The sequence below is a fragment of the Folsomia candida genome, unplaced genomic scaffold, assembly GCF_002217175.1.
Source record: "Folsomia candida strain VU population unplaced genomic scaffold, ASM221717v1 Fcan01_Sc001, whole genome shotgun sequence".
NCBI classification, from domain to species: Eukaryota; Metazoa; Arthropoda; class Collembola; order Entomobryomorpha; family Isotomidae; genus Folsomia; species Folsomia candida.
Genome location: NW_019091193.1, coordinates 27,099,723 through 27,114,371, shown reverse-complemented (window position 1 = coordinate 27,114,371; position 14,649 = coordinate 27,099,723). Strand labels below are relative to the sequence as shown.

Here is a 14,649-nt window from a genome sequence, read left to right as displayed (position 1 = left end):
AGCTGCAAGAAACCTCTTTCTCCCTGTTATTCTTGCAAGCGGTTAATTGCACCTGGAACACTGACCGTGTGGACATTGTCCCTCTGTCACGCTTCTTCCGCGATCACTGGAATTGAAGCCTGGAGAATATCACAAGTGGCCAGAAGAGCTTACGGCGGCGGAGTGGGATATGTACTTGGATGAATTTCAAGACGGAGAAAGTTATGAGAATGTGAGGAAGGTGTCTTAACAATTTATGCAGTGTTCTATCCAAGACGTTCTCCTTCGCGTCCTCGTCCTCCGGCCAGAAAAATAGGAAGGACTTACCCTCCCCCCAAACAAACAAATCACCCCAAACTGTTATTTCTGCAGTGACCGAGGAGGCGAGAAATTATCGAGCAGTGTATGTATACATTACGCGATTTTCTATTTTTGCGAGATTCCACGTCACAACGGGTACCTATAGCGAGAGCATAAAAATAGCTTGGTCTGGCTGCCCTGCATCGTATATACGACGTACATCCAATTTTTACTACTACTACGACTACGACTACTACTGCTTAATTCGACCCGATCGAGAAGGTGAAGGTGGGTTTGGTTCGATTGTATATATTTTGCTCCCATTAGGCATCATCTGGGGGCTTGTAAATCACTTGGTCCATTCTTTTATGCATCGACGACCACTCTTTTTTCTTATTCTTATTCTCCTCAGATGAATATGGGGAGAGGACAGGAAGAATGTGGGCGACCTTTGACCTCCATCACTTTCGAGGTCAAGGACACACATTATACTTTACGATACAATTTTTTTAGTCAATTCTCATCGGAGGGAAAAGCTGTCGATTTTTTTACCATGCAATGGTGAGATGCTAAATAGTTTCTGGGAAATAAATCCCATCCCTTCCGCACGGCCGGGAGTCCTGCAACGTGACTTGATTTCAGTGGAAGCATGCATATTGTAGGTACGTACGTCAGCAGGGATTCATCCATCCATCCTCATCATCAAGCCATCCATCCATACACAAAAGAAGACTAGAAGGTGTGTATCCATCCATTTATTATGCATTTCACAGGGCTCTCGGACTCTCATAAATAATCTGCTAAATCAATCCTTTGTCTCAATCTGCCCCGCTGAGAGATATCCACGGACAGAGTGAAAGCACGCCACTTTCACTGCATGAAAAGTTGGGGATTAGTCTAGAGCAGGAATAATTTTTGATGCGATAAAAATCGTTTAAATTACGGGACAGTTTGTAAAAATTTCTGTATTTTGACAGGAGAGAAAGTCAGATTATGTCAATCTCTTGTTTTATATCGTCACAATTCAAATATGACATAAAATATTTAGTCGACTAGGCATAAATACATGCAAAAAAGCATCCAGTACAAAATAGAAATTTCATTAAAACGTGTTTTACTTAGAAATCATGCTCGCAAATTAACTCGCCCACTTTCTCCAATCTCTTTTGAGAGGAAAAATCAGACCTCTTCTCCCAGTGAGCGACTACCAACCATCAACAAAATCAATCTTGCCTACCTTAATTATCTATTTCCTTTTTACCCCTCGCCAGGGACCGTCCACTTTTTTAGGCACCAAAGACAACCTATTCACAATTAGATCCTGACTCCTCATCCGGCCTGCACGGCCCGCAATAAACGAGCAAAAAACGAGGAAATAAAACAAAACATTCTTCATCTTCTTTCTAATTCCCCATTTCGTGATCCACCTTCCAGGAAAAAAAGAGGGACACAAATTCACTTCTTCCAGGAAGGCAGTCGCACGTGCCTTAATTTTAACACAACAACACAACCCACGCACTTTGTCCAACTTTGTGCCGAAAATTAGCTAAAATCTTCCCCTTCGTTGTCTTGTTGACAAACATTTAAGAGTAGAATAAAACTTAATTGATTCCCAAAAGTAGGCATTGAAGCAGGCGAATTAACCAGAAAAGCCGTTCGTCCAGTCCAGCAGTGAGTCAAAGTTGTCCAATTGGCCTTCTCCTTCTTCTGGCACGTCTGACTTGTTCCTAATCAAATTTAATTATTCAATCGGTCTCTGCCGGAGGAAGATGAACACGGCTTTTTCCACCAGCAGCCAAGGACAATTAAGCTTGAACAAATGAGCTAATTAATTACCTACCTTACTTGCAGCGCTCCTCGTCTACCTTGAGGATATAGACGTACGTACGGAGCCAATTTGTGTCTCCATGTTTTTCCAGAATCTCCAATTTTGTCCACCAAACCAGCTTTTTAAAGTTTCCAAGGCAAGGGAGTCGTGCTTATTTTCTTGCTCGAATTTTCTCCCTCCAATCGCGCACACGTTCCGGAGAAACGTGGAGGAGGAGTCTGCCACTCAATTATTTTCGGATTAAGGGAGAAAAGCAAGAAACTATTTGGAAATGTAGTTTCCTAACGGGAACAAGTTTGTGGAAAATGAGGAGCCAATTATGACGAGGAATTCGAAACCGTGCAAAAATTGAGGACTTGTTATCCTCATCATTATTTTATTAGTAAGAAGATATTAAAGGGGTATGCGTGCATGTAGACGGAAATGAAAGGCTGGATGTTTGTGTGTGTGTGTCATCATTTGTCTCATTGGAATCGTGGAGAAATCTGGTCTGGGGTGAGCCTGGTCCTCTTTGGTTTCTGGTTTTAAGAGCATGTCAAGATAAATTCGGATCATCCAAACTTTCCACTTTCTCTGCCCCTGCTTTCTCTTCCCCTCCAAAAGCGACCCATTCTTCTCGTCGCGACTAATGACCAAAAACGTGAAGGGTCGTCCATATATACGTTGCGGTGATGTATGTGCTTCTTTTTCTTGTCTCGTGTATAATACGCTGGTCAATGTTGGTTGTGCATAGCTAAATTTGAGACAGAAGGAAATCAGCCCAAAAAAATCTAAGTATTTCCGAACTTTGGAATTTCAAAAATATACAAAATTTTGACACGTATTTGGTGACAAGAAGAAGTGCACGGTTGGAAATGTTTATTTCATGCAATTCTGAACAGCTAAATTTGCGATGAAAGGAAATTAGCCCCCCAAAATTCCAGTATTTCTTAACTTTGAAATTTCAAAAATACATGAAATTTTGACTCGTGCACCACTGTACTTAGTGACAACAAGAAGTATCTATGTATGTACACATTTGGAACGAGTGACCATTTATTTTTTGATGACGGTATGTATGCAGGACTGACAAGATGGGATTTTGACCCATTTACTGTTTTTCTTTCGTCCGATCAACACTAATCCGTCCAATTCTTCAAGCTACACATAGGGGATGATGATGCATTACACTTTTCTAGATTTCGATACTGCCCCGATTACCGTTACTCGATAAGACAGGAGGTTATTTGTTGGGTGGGTGTGACGAGTGGTGATGATCTCGTAATTTTTCCAGCTTTCTCTCCTCCAAAAAAGGTACAGTTTTATTGCTCGGGATCAATAAATGATGACATGGGATGTAAGAAGCCAATCTAAAATAAGAATCTTGACTTTGCTCGTTTTTTATTCATTTATCTCTTTCAATCAAGTCGTTCCAGGGGTGGAAATTTTGTCCAATTTTAAATTATAAATTTATTTATTGGTGAGCTTTATCGTAGACAACAAATCCGGCCTTGATCACCATCTGAATTAGGTTCTCGTGCTCGCCAAATTGGTAAATCAAGTGTTCCCAGCTGAAAGATAAACATGATTCAGACTCAGAGTTTACCAGGCTTTTGATAGATTTGCTGACTCACGTGGGAACATCGACCATCACGATGTCGCCCTTTTTCCCCACTTCGAGCGACCCGTGACTTCCGGAAAGACCGAGGGTCGCGGCCGCGTTTATCGTGGAGGCGACGAGGGCTTCCTCCAAACTCATGTGGCACAAGATGCAGGCGAGATGCATGACCATGGGCTGGAAGAGATCATAATCGTTTAATGTAGGACTCGATGATTCATCACCAAAACATTTTTTTAATTGTTTCTCGACTCTGGGAATTTATTTTAAAATTCTGGACGACTAATTTGTAGAGCAAGTCGTTGCTAATCAAAAAAATATACACTCCAGATTTTGACACTTTTTGAAGGAGATTTCAAGCTTAAGAAGCCTTCAGAAAATTGGAACTTATCGAAATTGGCTTAAACACCTCACCGCCATTTTATTAATCAATTCACTAACTACAAACTTGTCGTCAAGAATTTTTAAATAATTTTCCAGAGCTGAGAAACGATTAAAAATGTGTTGCTTTTGACGGTTTTGGCATCGAGCCATCGAATCCTAGGTCAAAATTTGTGACAACAGCAATTAAAATTTCGTATTTTTTTGCATACCATCGCCAAGCAGAAAGCGTTTGGATTGAAATCTGACCCCAACGCGATGGGGACATTGGCTTCGATGAGTTTCCTCACGGGGGGCGACGGGAGACGGAGAATGTACGCCGTTGTGGGCAAAATCACCCCGATCGATTCGTTCCGTGCCATTTCTTGAATCGCGGTGTCCGATACTTGCTCCAAATGACTTATCGCTTCCGCTCCGATGCTAGCCCCCATCTGGAAAAAGGTCACCGTGCATTAGTTTAGTCATGGTCATGGGGTCGCGCTCCGCCACAAAATTGGGGGTCACAGTCCTTCATAAATCTCACCTCCGTCCCACCCAGCGGGTAGATCTCGTCCGCATGGAAATTCATCTTAAATCCGAGTGCCCTCCCAGCCTCCAAAATCTGCCGCGAGCTGTCCACCTCGAACACACCCTTTTCGCAAAACACGTCAATATTGTCCACAGAAATTTCGCCGAGTCGAATGGCTCGCGAGATGGCTGGCAGTTGCTCACTGATGATCGCCTTGGTCGCCAACTCCTCCGTCATGTCTCTACACAAATAAATATGTGACACAACGTAAATAAAATTTGCAATCGACCTCATAATTTTGCACTCACTTTGGAATTGCATGCGCCCCGCAGTACGTGATGGAAATGTCGACAAAGGAAATTTCTCTTTTCGCCCGTTCCAGAACACGTAGCATTTTCAGCTCGGTCTCCGTATTCAGTCCGTAGCCGGACTTGCACTCCACCACCGTTGTCCCTGTAAAGGTAAAGGAAACGTAAATGAATATACGCACCCACCCACCCACGCACTTCCTGATTGACTTTGACAGTTATCGTTTGGGCAGGTGAAACTAAGGTGTAATTGAATCAGAGAGAGAGAGGGGGGAAAAATTCATTCATCTCAATCACAGTCAGTGGTCGCGGAAGCGTGGGGACAGAGGGACAATGTCCCCACGGTTATTCGATGTCCTCATCATCTGTCCTCCCTTCCTTAGCTTGCAATGTTAATGCCCCAGATGTCCCCACGGCTTCCGCAGCCCCTGATCACCCTGCATGCATACTCACCCGACTTGGACATTCGAATCAAGCGTTCCCTCAAAAGAGAGAACAACTCCTCTTCAGAGGCACGTCGAGTGTGGTCGACGGTGTAGTGGATGCCTCCCCCCGCGTTGTGGATGTCCATGTAAGATGCCCCCGCCAGCTGAGAGAGAAATTAATCGTGGTCAATCAATTGTTATGTAAATTCCTGAAAAATCTTAAAATTTGTAGTAAATAACTTGCCTTCATCCTGAACTCGTGGACACGGTCTCCCGCCCAGACGGGGTGGGTGTGAGCGTCCACAAAGCCTGGCAGGATGCAGAGGTCGGACGCGTTCACGGTCCGTTCGAACGACACGTGGCGATACTTGGTTTTAATGTCGGAATCGAAACCAATCGCGGCGATGAGACCGTCCCTGAGAACAGAAAACAAATGTACAGCATACCCCAAAAATCGTGCCCAGTTCGGTATCCGTTAAATGTCGACACGTCCCATATTAAATGTGATCTGATATTCGATTACAATTTTTGTGCAGGAATTCATCCCCAAGAAGAATTTTCCATAAATTCATTCCGACTAAACTGCGGAATACGTATTTTGATAATGAAGAAGTCAAAGGGAGAAGTCATCGTGACGGGAAATGTGATACCATCAGCAAATATTATGATGAGTTGGTTCTTAAAAATCTGTGCCAAAATATTTCCTTCCGTTATTTTTATGCGGGTTTCCTATCCCCTCCGGATATGCTTTTTCTCCTCGCTCGCTCCTCGCTATTGTGCCATTTTTATTATTTGCATAACGCATAATACCATCAGCCCATAAACCATGCAACACCGATACATACACCATCCAGTCAGCAGCACAAAGAGTCAAAGTAGGCTTGAAATTGTGTGTATTGTATGCAATTGTGAGCATAGTGAAAGTTTGCGGATAAATGCGAGACGAAATCTGACATATCATGGACAGAGTTTCTTATTTTATCCAGTTTTGCAAATAAATACATGTTAAACAAAATGTTGCCAGTTTTATAACTATAAAATCGCGTTTATTATGGAAGGATGGGGATCATTTTTATTGTATTAATTGACTGTACATTACAGTTTGACATGTTATAAGAGTTCCAGTTCCAAGTGATCCGCGATTACATTAACCGAATTATTTTATTATTTAGCACCAGTTATTTTTATTTTGGCATTTAAATTATTCAATCTCGTATGATGTTTATTCGGCTATCGCGGATCACCGAATAAACATCATACGAGATTGAATAATTTAAATGCCAAAATAAAAATAACTGGTGCTAAATAATAAAATAATTCGGTTAATGTAATCGCGGATCACTTGGAACTCTAACAGGTCAAACTGTAATTTTAATCAAATCCGCGCTGTTTTGAATTCTTCATCAAATTTGTTTATTCAAAAAGTAAGCTCAAATTCAATAAGATGAGCAGCACATGATTTATTTGCAGAAGAATTAAGAGCGCAAACTCTTCTGAAGAGATTCCGAAGTAACAAAGATTATGTATTAAATTTTGTATGACACAAATTCTTGTCACGTTACTTCCATTCACAAATATTACTTTTCGTTAAAACTATCAACTCAATCTGAAATTGAATCTATTCACAAAAAAAAAAGAATTGTATTCGATGCGATTTTTCCATCCGTCAATTTTTTATGAGACAATTTACGCAGTTTTATATGACCACTTGCTACAGGGATGTGCACATGTGATGCGTAATTTGCGCCGCACGTTAAAAAAGTGGGCATTCCAACATTTATGGATGGATTCAAGTTGAACGAGGCATTGTTATTGCCACACAGTTTGTCAGGTAGTTAAGGTCAGAGGAATGGGAGGAGGAGGTGCGTCTCACTCAAAGGTGCACCGTGCTATCAATCAATCAATGAAAAATTTTACGAGTTTGCAGATAAAAGATTTTATGACCAGTTCAACTTCAACTTTACCCTTGCGGATGGAAATACAAAAATATCAACTTTTTACACCACATAAAAATCAAGAGAGGTCACGTCACACATTGAAATCTCGAAATCCTAACTACGCAATAAAATTGTATAGCATGTGAAATAAAAATAGGCAATGTCAAAATAATGGGTGTTTTGATAGATAAATGCAAGAAATAAAGGTTTTTAGAATTTGAGAAAATAAATTTGCTCAAAATATTGATCGGCATTGAATTCACGAAAAAAGAAGAACCGATATTTAGCTTGCATGTAAAATGGATCCCGTTTCAGATTTTTTTGCAAAGTTTTTACCAAATATTTTTGCGTGGCCAACTTACTTGCCAACGACGAGAGACAGCCCATCGCCTGGTTTTCCCACGAGGACGGAAATTGACTTCATGTCGGTCCCCTTGACCACTTTCGCCTCATTGCTCACCACACGCACGATCTGTTTCGCCGAATGGACCAGGAGGAGCATGTTCGTCGGCGGCGTCGTCGTCGTCATTGGGGAAGACATTTCTTGATATTTTTAACAAGGTACAAAATTCCCCAAATGTATGAGAAAGCAGCAGGCGTGCACAAAAGTCTTGTCGTTTTGTCCGTCCGTAATCTCACAAACCATGCACCTCCACTTTTCTTTTACGACTTGTGCTCACTCACTCGTCCAACCGTGTTTTGAGGTCGTCTCGTGGTGTAGTTAACTTAATAAAATTGTTGCTACAAGAAGACCACCATCAACTTGTTGATTCTTCTCCATATCCACGACTAAAAAACATACAAACTTATGTATTTACTTCATTCACGACTTGACGAAACGGTGTGCCATGGAATGAAGTGTTCTGATAAACTTTTGCATCAAATGAGTTAAACTTATAGTTTTGGACGATTTCAAAATCATATTTTGATTAGAGTACGAGCTAGTTTAATATCATAATCATGACCATTACGTCATGAGGAAATTTAGAGGAATGAATTTTTTTAAATTTTTTTTTCATTTAATAAAATGTTAATTGTAAGTGATCCACAATTGCATTAGAAATTTTTAAATTATAGAAACCAAATTGAATGATTTGTACGCCAAAAAAAATAAACTGGTAAATAAACTGGTATCAAATAATATAATAATTCCATTTATTTACCAGTTTATTTTTGTTTGGCGTACAAATCATTCAATTTGGTTTCTATAATTTAAAAATTTCTAATATAATTAATTGTGGATAACTTAGAACGCTTATAACAAATGGAGCAGCACTGTAAAAATGTATATTTAACTCTAGTAAGTTATTTACTACTATACATTTACAATTAGTAGTCATATGTTACATTTGTCAATTTTGTCATAATTCCAAAGTAACCGACATTTATGACAAATATGACGGACAAACTGGACAAATATGGTATTTTGCCTCGATGCTCCCCATCGAGTGTCGCCACAATAACTCTATTCTTATCACAAAACATAATGAGAACATTGTTGTAAAATTAACGCAATTTCATACCAATTTGAAAAATTTTCAGAACATTTTCATAAGATTTCTTAAGCTTATGGTGGCGCTTTGTCTGCTTTCATAACCTATGAACGGACGTAAGTAGTCGTCATTTATTCAGATTTTCTCTTCCAGTAAAACGCACATTAGAAGCTACAACGACGATATATTGCATCGACTCGAAAAAAACAGGACCAACATAACCCAACCACACAAACAAATGCATCCATACATAAATAAGTACGTATTACGAGAAGAGAGCACTAAACAAATTGCCACGGATCCTAATTAAACTAAAAGGTTATCTCACACTCATCCCGTATACGAAAGCAATTATCACGATGTAAATAAAATTGAAAACGTCGTAACACATGAAAGAAACCGTCCTCCGACAGATGAAATATTTATCATGAAAGAAAACACATATTTATTTTGGACTAGTTAATCATTATTGCGTATAATATTTAATTCCGCATTAAGTCGTGGAATTTATTTTTGCTTTACAAATTAATTCCTCACAAAATCAGGACCACAATTTTTCCTTCATTTAGGATTAGTCGAGTTGTCCCCTGCACATGGATTGCATGCGATGCAAGCATGTTAGTTTTAATGGTATTAAATTAAAGTGATGTAGTGAATTCTTCCTAAAATGTCGAGATTTTACGACAAGCACCGTCAAATCTACCACACATACACATTTAATACATTTCTATATGTGTACCTTGTAATAAAAGCCGTCACGTTACAAAATAAGCCCACTATCACGTGTCTCATATTTCTCTTTCAATCAAAATGATTGATCTGGTCTCTCTCTCTCCCATTAGCGACTTGTTGATCAAAATTTAGCCATATTTTATACGTACGGAGGTAAGATCATGACCTCTGACTTGGCGTATGGAGAAGAACTTGACTTTCTTATATAACGATAAAAATTATTACGAGGGTTATAATTAAACATGAAGAATTGCTTTGCTGCCCAGTCCAGCCGGCACCATACCACGCGCAGCAAGCAGAGAGATTATACGTACGAGAAATATCTAGATTATCTTGACCACGATCACTCCTACAAAATAATATTTGCTTCTTTGTAGTAAAAATGATTGTAAGAACAAAAACAACCAGGAGGACAGGACACGGAATGAACACGTGGACTGCTGCACGGGAAGAAATTCAGTCAGTCACCTACTGCACATGTAAAAATGATGATTTCATACTTTTTCACCACCGGTTTCCGTTTAAAGTACAAAGTACAAAGAAGAAACAAAAAATAAAAGAAACGAATATCGGGTAGCAAAAAAATGACTATTTAAAACTCGGTCACATTTCATACAGTCGTTCGTCATCTCTCGCACTCTGCGAAACGTATGAATATTTGGACAGCTTTATCTCCCGTGGAAATTTTTGCACGCCACTCAAAAAAGTAATGTTTCTGGAAGGAAAAATTTCCTAAATTTGTTATTTTTTTCTGAATATTTTTTTCGGAAAAATTTTTATGCGATGATAACCCTACCCTGTTCACATTTCATACTACAGTCGTCATCTCTCTCACTCTCTAAACGTACAGTATGATATATAGATGGGAACTTTCTCCCGGAAATTTTGCACACCATCAAAAAAGTAATGTTTCTGACTGCAAAAACTTTACAAATTTCGTCTTTTTTCGGAAAATTTTTCAGAAAAACTAATTGTTACGGAACGATAATCCTACCCAGTTTGTGGAACAGTTCGTGATAACTCCCCCTGGTGTGAGTAACCTTAAACGGAGTGTCATTCATGATCTTGATTGTATACGAATCGAGTGTTTGGACTCTGGTTCCGAGACTCGTTGGATGGGGGCCCAGGCAGACGCTTCTCAGAAGTCCTTACTTACTGCTTACTTGCTTGTTCACCAAGATTTAGGAGTAAATTTAGTAGTTAAGGCCTTTCTGCCTTGACTGAAAACCTTGACTGCTCATATGGTCTCCTTCTTCCTTGGGCCCTATAACCATTGACATTCTCACCAAGATTTTCCTACCCTCTGGAAGGTTACATGTTGCCTATTTTGATTTCATCACATCATCAACCCCACCCAGCAAGTTTTCGGAGTCTTCTTGACCCTAGGGAAATTATTTGAGGTATGGGAAAATCGCTTATCGGGACGTGACGTGAGGGCGAGGAGGAAAAACGTATTTTTAAACCACACCCTCCATCGTGACAAAATCGAGATTGTCGTTGTAGAAATGAAATCCGTATCTGATTTTGTTCTGGGTGATGGTTTTTTTAGTGGGTTTTTAGCCTCAGCCTCGCCACTGACTCGAGTGACGTAATTAACGTTTTATGTTCCTTTGTTTGTCCGTACAGGGTGCAGGGAGAGACTTGTAAAAATCAAGCAGACATACGCAATTAGTGATCGCCCAAGTTTCCGGATTTTTGCGAGGTCGTAGAAATTTGGAAATTTGGCAATGAGTTTAAAATTGGATGGGAAAAATTGATAAGAAATCTAAATTTGAAGTAGTAATTAGTCCAAGGAGAGTTTGATATTAACTAAATTTAGTGAACAAACGATCGAAACCGTGACTGTCGTGCTTTCAACGTGTGAGTGATTTTTTACTTTTTTACTTATGTAGAAATTATGAATTTTTCGTAATTTTTTAAAAATTTCTCTTACAGGGACAAATGTGGAAAGTCGCGTATTCGTAACATCTTCTTCATTACCACCACCACCTCGCCTCCGATTTTCGTCCTGTTTTTTACGTCGATATTATAAACAGAGAATGACCATTCTAACGAAAAAGAAGGGAGGCAATTCTTCCAAAAGTGGGGGGAATGGCGAGGCTGACAGTGGTGATCATGGAGGTGGGGCGCACGTCCTCCCCCATCCTTTGGTACTGCCACAAATTCAGGTGGGACAGAAATTTAGTCTTTAATTTAACGTTCTACTTTAGAAAATCATCCGAGATAATTGTAACAGTGCAAAGTTTCGTATATACAAATAAGTCTATAAACTGGACACATTTTAATCAATCAACACGTTCTTTATGTGCTGATCGATATCCAATAAAATAAGGAACAGGATTGAATAATAAACTAGAAGTAATAATAAAACGTATTTTTTCCTCTTTTTGCAGCCGGAGAGCTTGAGTTTGAACCCTGACCGTTTATACGGAACGTCCTCCCCCTCATCTCAGTTATGGTCTAGTCAGAACTTATCGCACAATCTAAACCTCAGCCTTGGGAATACTCGAGAAGAGAAGCGTGCCTCCCAACAGGCCCAGTATGACGTCGAGTCTCCCAATCCACACCCAATCGCGCTCCTCGGGACCAAGCGGAGACATGTCAACAACGCCATTAACGCCCACCACCACTCCCATGCTACTCACCCACTCCCACTTCGGTGCTCGTCAAGATCAAAACATAGCCGCCTTGACCGTGGCGGGGACCATGGTCGCTCGTCGGGAACATCGTCGCCAAATCCGGGATCGCCGAACGTTTCCGTCTCGTCGCCAGCGCCACAAGTCCTGCCCGACGCGATCTGTCAGGGTCTCCCAAATATGTCATCTAGTCCTGAAGTGGCGTATAATTCTGAGGACGAGTACGAGGCGCAGCCTCATTCGCAACTTTCGGAGGAGGAGTGGGCCGAGGTGGGGGCTTAACTTATTATTATTACTAATATTTAGCAAAGTTGATGACTTATCAATTAATTATATTTTTGTTGTGTTTACCAGCGTGAGCGCCGATTCGAAAAAAAGATGCGGAAGAAGGGCTACATTATCAAAAAGATGGGGGAGGATGGTGCTTGTCTATTTAGAGCTGTGTCCGATCAAGTTTATGGAGATCAAGAGATGCACACCGTTGTACGGAAGCATTGCATGGACTACATTGTGAGAAGTTTAATTAAGTAAATAATTAGCTAACAAATTAGTTAATTAATAATAATTTAATTCTTCATAGGCCGCCAACGGAGATTACTATTCCCAATACGTCACGGAGGATTTTAACCACTACGTAAACCGGAAACGGTTAGAATATGTTCATGGCAATCACATCGAGATTCAAGCAATGAGTGAAATGTACAATCGAACCATTGAAGTATTTTGCTACAGTACAGGTAAGAATTTAATGCGACAAAAAAAATTGTCAGTTTCTTGATTAAACTTTTCTAATTAACGACAAAAAACAGATCCAATCAACATTTTTCATGGGACGAACCAATCTGACAACGAACCAATTCGGCTTTCCTATCATCGTGGAGTTCACTACAACAGTTTGGTTGATCCGTACAAGGTAGCATCTTCACCATCTCAAATAATTAAGTTAATCATAATTTATCAATTTGTAATTATATTAATATATTTTCCAGGCAACCGTCGGGGTCGGTCTCGGCCTCCCCGGTCACATTCCTGGCCTCGCGGATAAGAACGTCGTGAAGGAGGCGACCCGTCAAAGTGAGGACATGCTCATCGAACAGGCAATGTTGGAAGACAAGCTCCGCGCTACGGACTGGGAGGCAACAAACGAAGCGCTGGAAGAACAAGTCGCAAGAGAAAGTTATCTACAATGGTTGAAGGACAATGAGCGGAGGAACAGAGCAGTGGTGAGTGATTGTGATTATTAAATTTGTGCATACATGGCGAATACGCCTCCACGTAGATAAGCCTAATTGATTAACTGGTCTGTTATTTCCCCGGATAGCGTTCCCCCACGACGGCAACTTCCTCTTCCTCAGCTACGTCCACTTCTGCCTCGTCCTCGGAAGTGAGGTCACCACGAGTCAAGATGAGCAGCAAGACGTCTCAAAGTGGTGGGGCGAACATTTCTCCGCTGGGTTCTCCTTTCCGGGGAGAACCTCCTCCGTCCTTTAAACATTCACCTTCTCGATTATCTCCTCCCCCTTCACTCCCAGGACCGAGTCGACCACCACCCTCAAAATCCCCACCAAAAAGTCCCACGGGAACGGCGACGGATTCCCATAATTTTCAATTATTAGAAACGTCCTCGTTTATTAATCAGTTGCCTCCGGAACTTTTCGGTAATTATAAACAATATTTTATAACTAAATTATTTGCTGTTTGGTGACTTTTCCAATTTTTTAAGTTTTGCTATTATCCTAACTAACTCATTATAAAACGCAAATTATTACCTTGTTTTAGGCATGAACGAATGGGAAGACGCCGGTTTGATGGCGCAAGTCCTCGCAGTATCGCAGCAGGAATACTTGGATAATTTAAAACAACGCAATCGTGATCCATCCCCACCACCGCCGCCGTCGTCAGACGATGGGTCGTCGTCATCATCTCACCAACCACAAAAATAATAGCTTATTTAAATTCACGTAGTCCTCACTCCCGAGTAACGATCATAATTTGTTTCTTATTTATTTAAGAATTATTTCCGTAGTTAATTCACAAAGTCCAGTCAAATCAACGTCAACAGAGCATAATATTCATCGTCACATAGTCCTCGCCCATTATCGCCCTCGTCGCAATTATTATTAAATTAAAATTGAAAACGCTCGTTCGCCCGTCTTCGTTCTCCGCTCTCGCTAATAATTAAGAAAATATTGTAATCCAATGCAATTATTATATATACAAAATATCTACACACATATATATCGCAAATTATATGACGTTAATCGTGATGTACTTATCATCTCCGTTTAAAAAAATCGATATGTACTTTATTAATCTGTCTTCTGCTGAGCTGCTGCTATTTACTAACTCTCATCTTCTGATCACCTTATAAATTTTCTTTTTAAATTAGTCTCAATTAGCAGCAATTGACCAGAGTGCAGACCAGATTTTATTGAAATAAAATATCTACTAGTTCTTAATTTGTAATTAACTTAAAAAAAATAAAAATTGTCGATTGTTGTCAAATACGATATGAATTAATGCAA

The 14,649-nt window shown here is 40.1% G+C and overlaps 2 protein-coding genes across 2 annotated transcripts; one reads left to right on the top strand and one right to left on the bottom strand.

Annotated features, from left to right (window-relative positions):
- Positions 1–3,457: 3,457 nt before the first annotated feature.
- LOC110850403 (probable imidazolonepropionase) lies at positions 3,458–8,037 on the bottom strand. The gene is made up of 8 exons (XM_022097840.2): positions 7,626–8,037; positions 5,571–5,742; positions 5,355–5,490; positions 4,902–5,046; positions 4,609–4,834; positions 4,298–4,516; positions 3,721–3,881; positions 3,458–3,657 (listed from the first exon to the last, which is right to left on the bottom strand). Exons 1-8 carry the CDS (start codon positions 7,802–7,804, stop codon positions 3,561–3,563), a joined length of 1,335 nt encoding a protein of 444 aa, XP_021953532.1. The 5' UTR covers positions 7,805–8,037; the 3' UTR covers positions 3,458–3,560.
- Positions 8,038–10,652: 2,615 nt separating this feature from the next.
- LOC110841591 (OTU domain-containing protein 5) lies at positions 10,653–14,649 on the top strand. Its single transcript, XM_022087278.2, has 10 exons — positions 10,653–10,888; positions 11,115–11,348; positions 11,424–11,656; positions 11,882–12,394; positions 12,479–12,634; positions 12,705–12,861; positions 12,934–13,037; positions 13,114–13,347; positions 13,446–13,782; positions 13,904–14,649. Exons 3-10 carry the CDS (start codon positions 11,528–11,530, stop codon positions 14,065–14,067), a joined length of 1,794 nt encoding a protein of 597 aa, XP_021942970.1. The 5' UTR covers positions 10,653–10,888; positions 11,115–11,348; positions 11,424–11,527; the 3' UTR covers positions 14,068–14,649.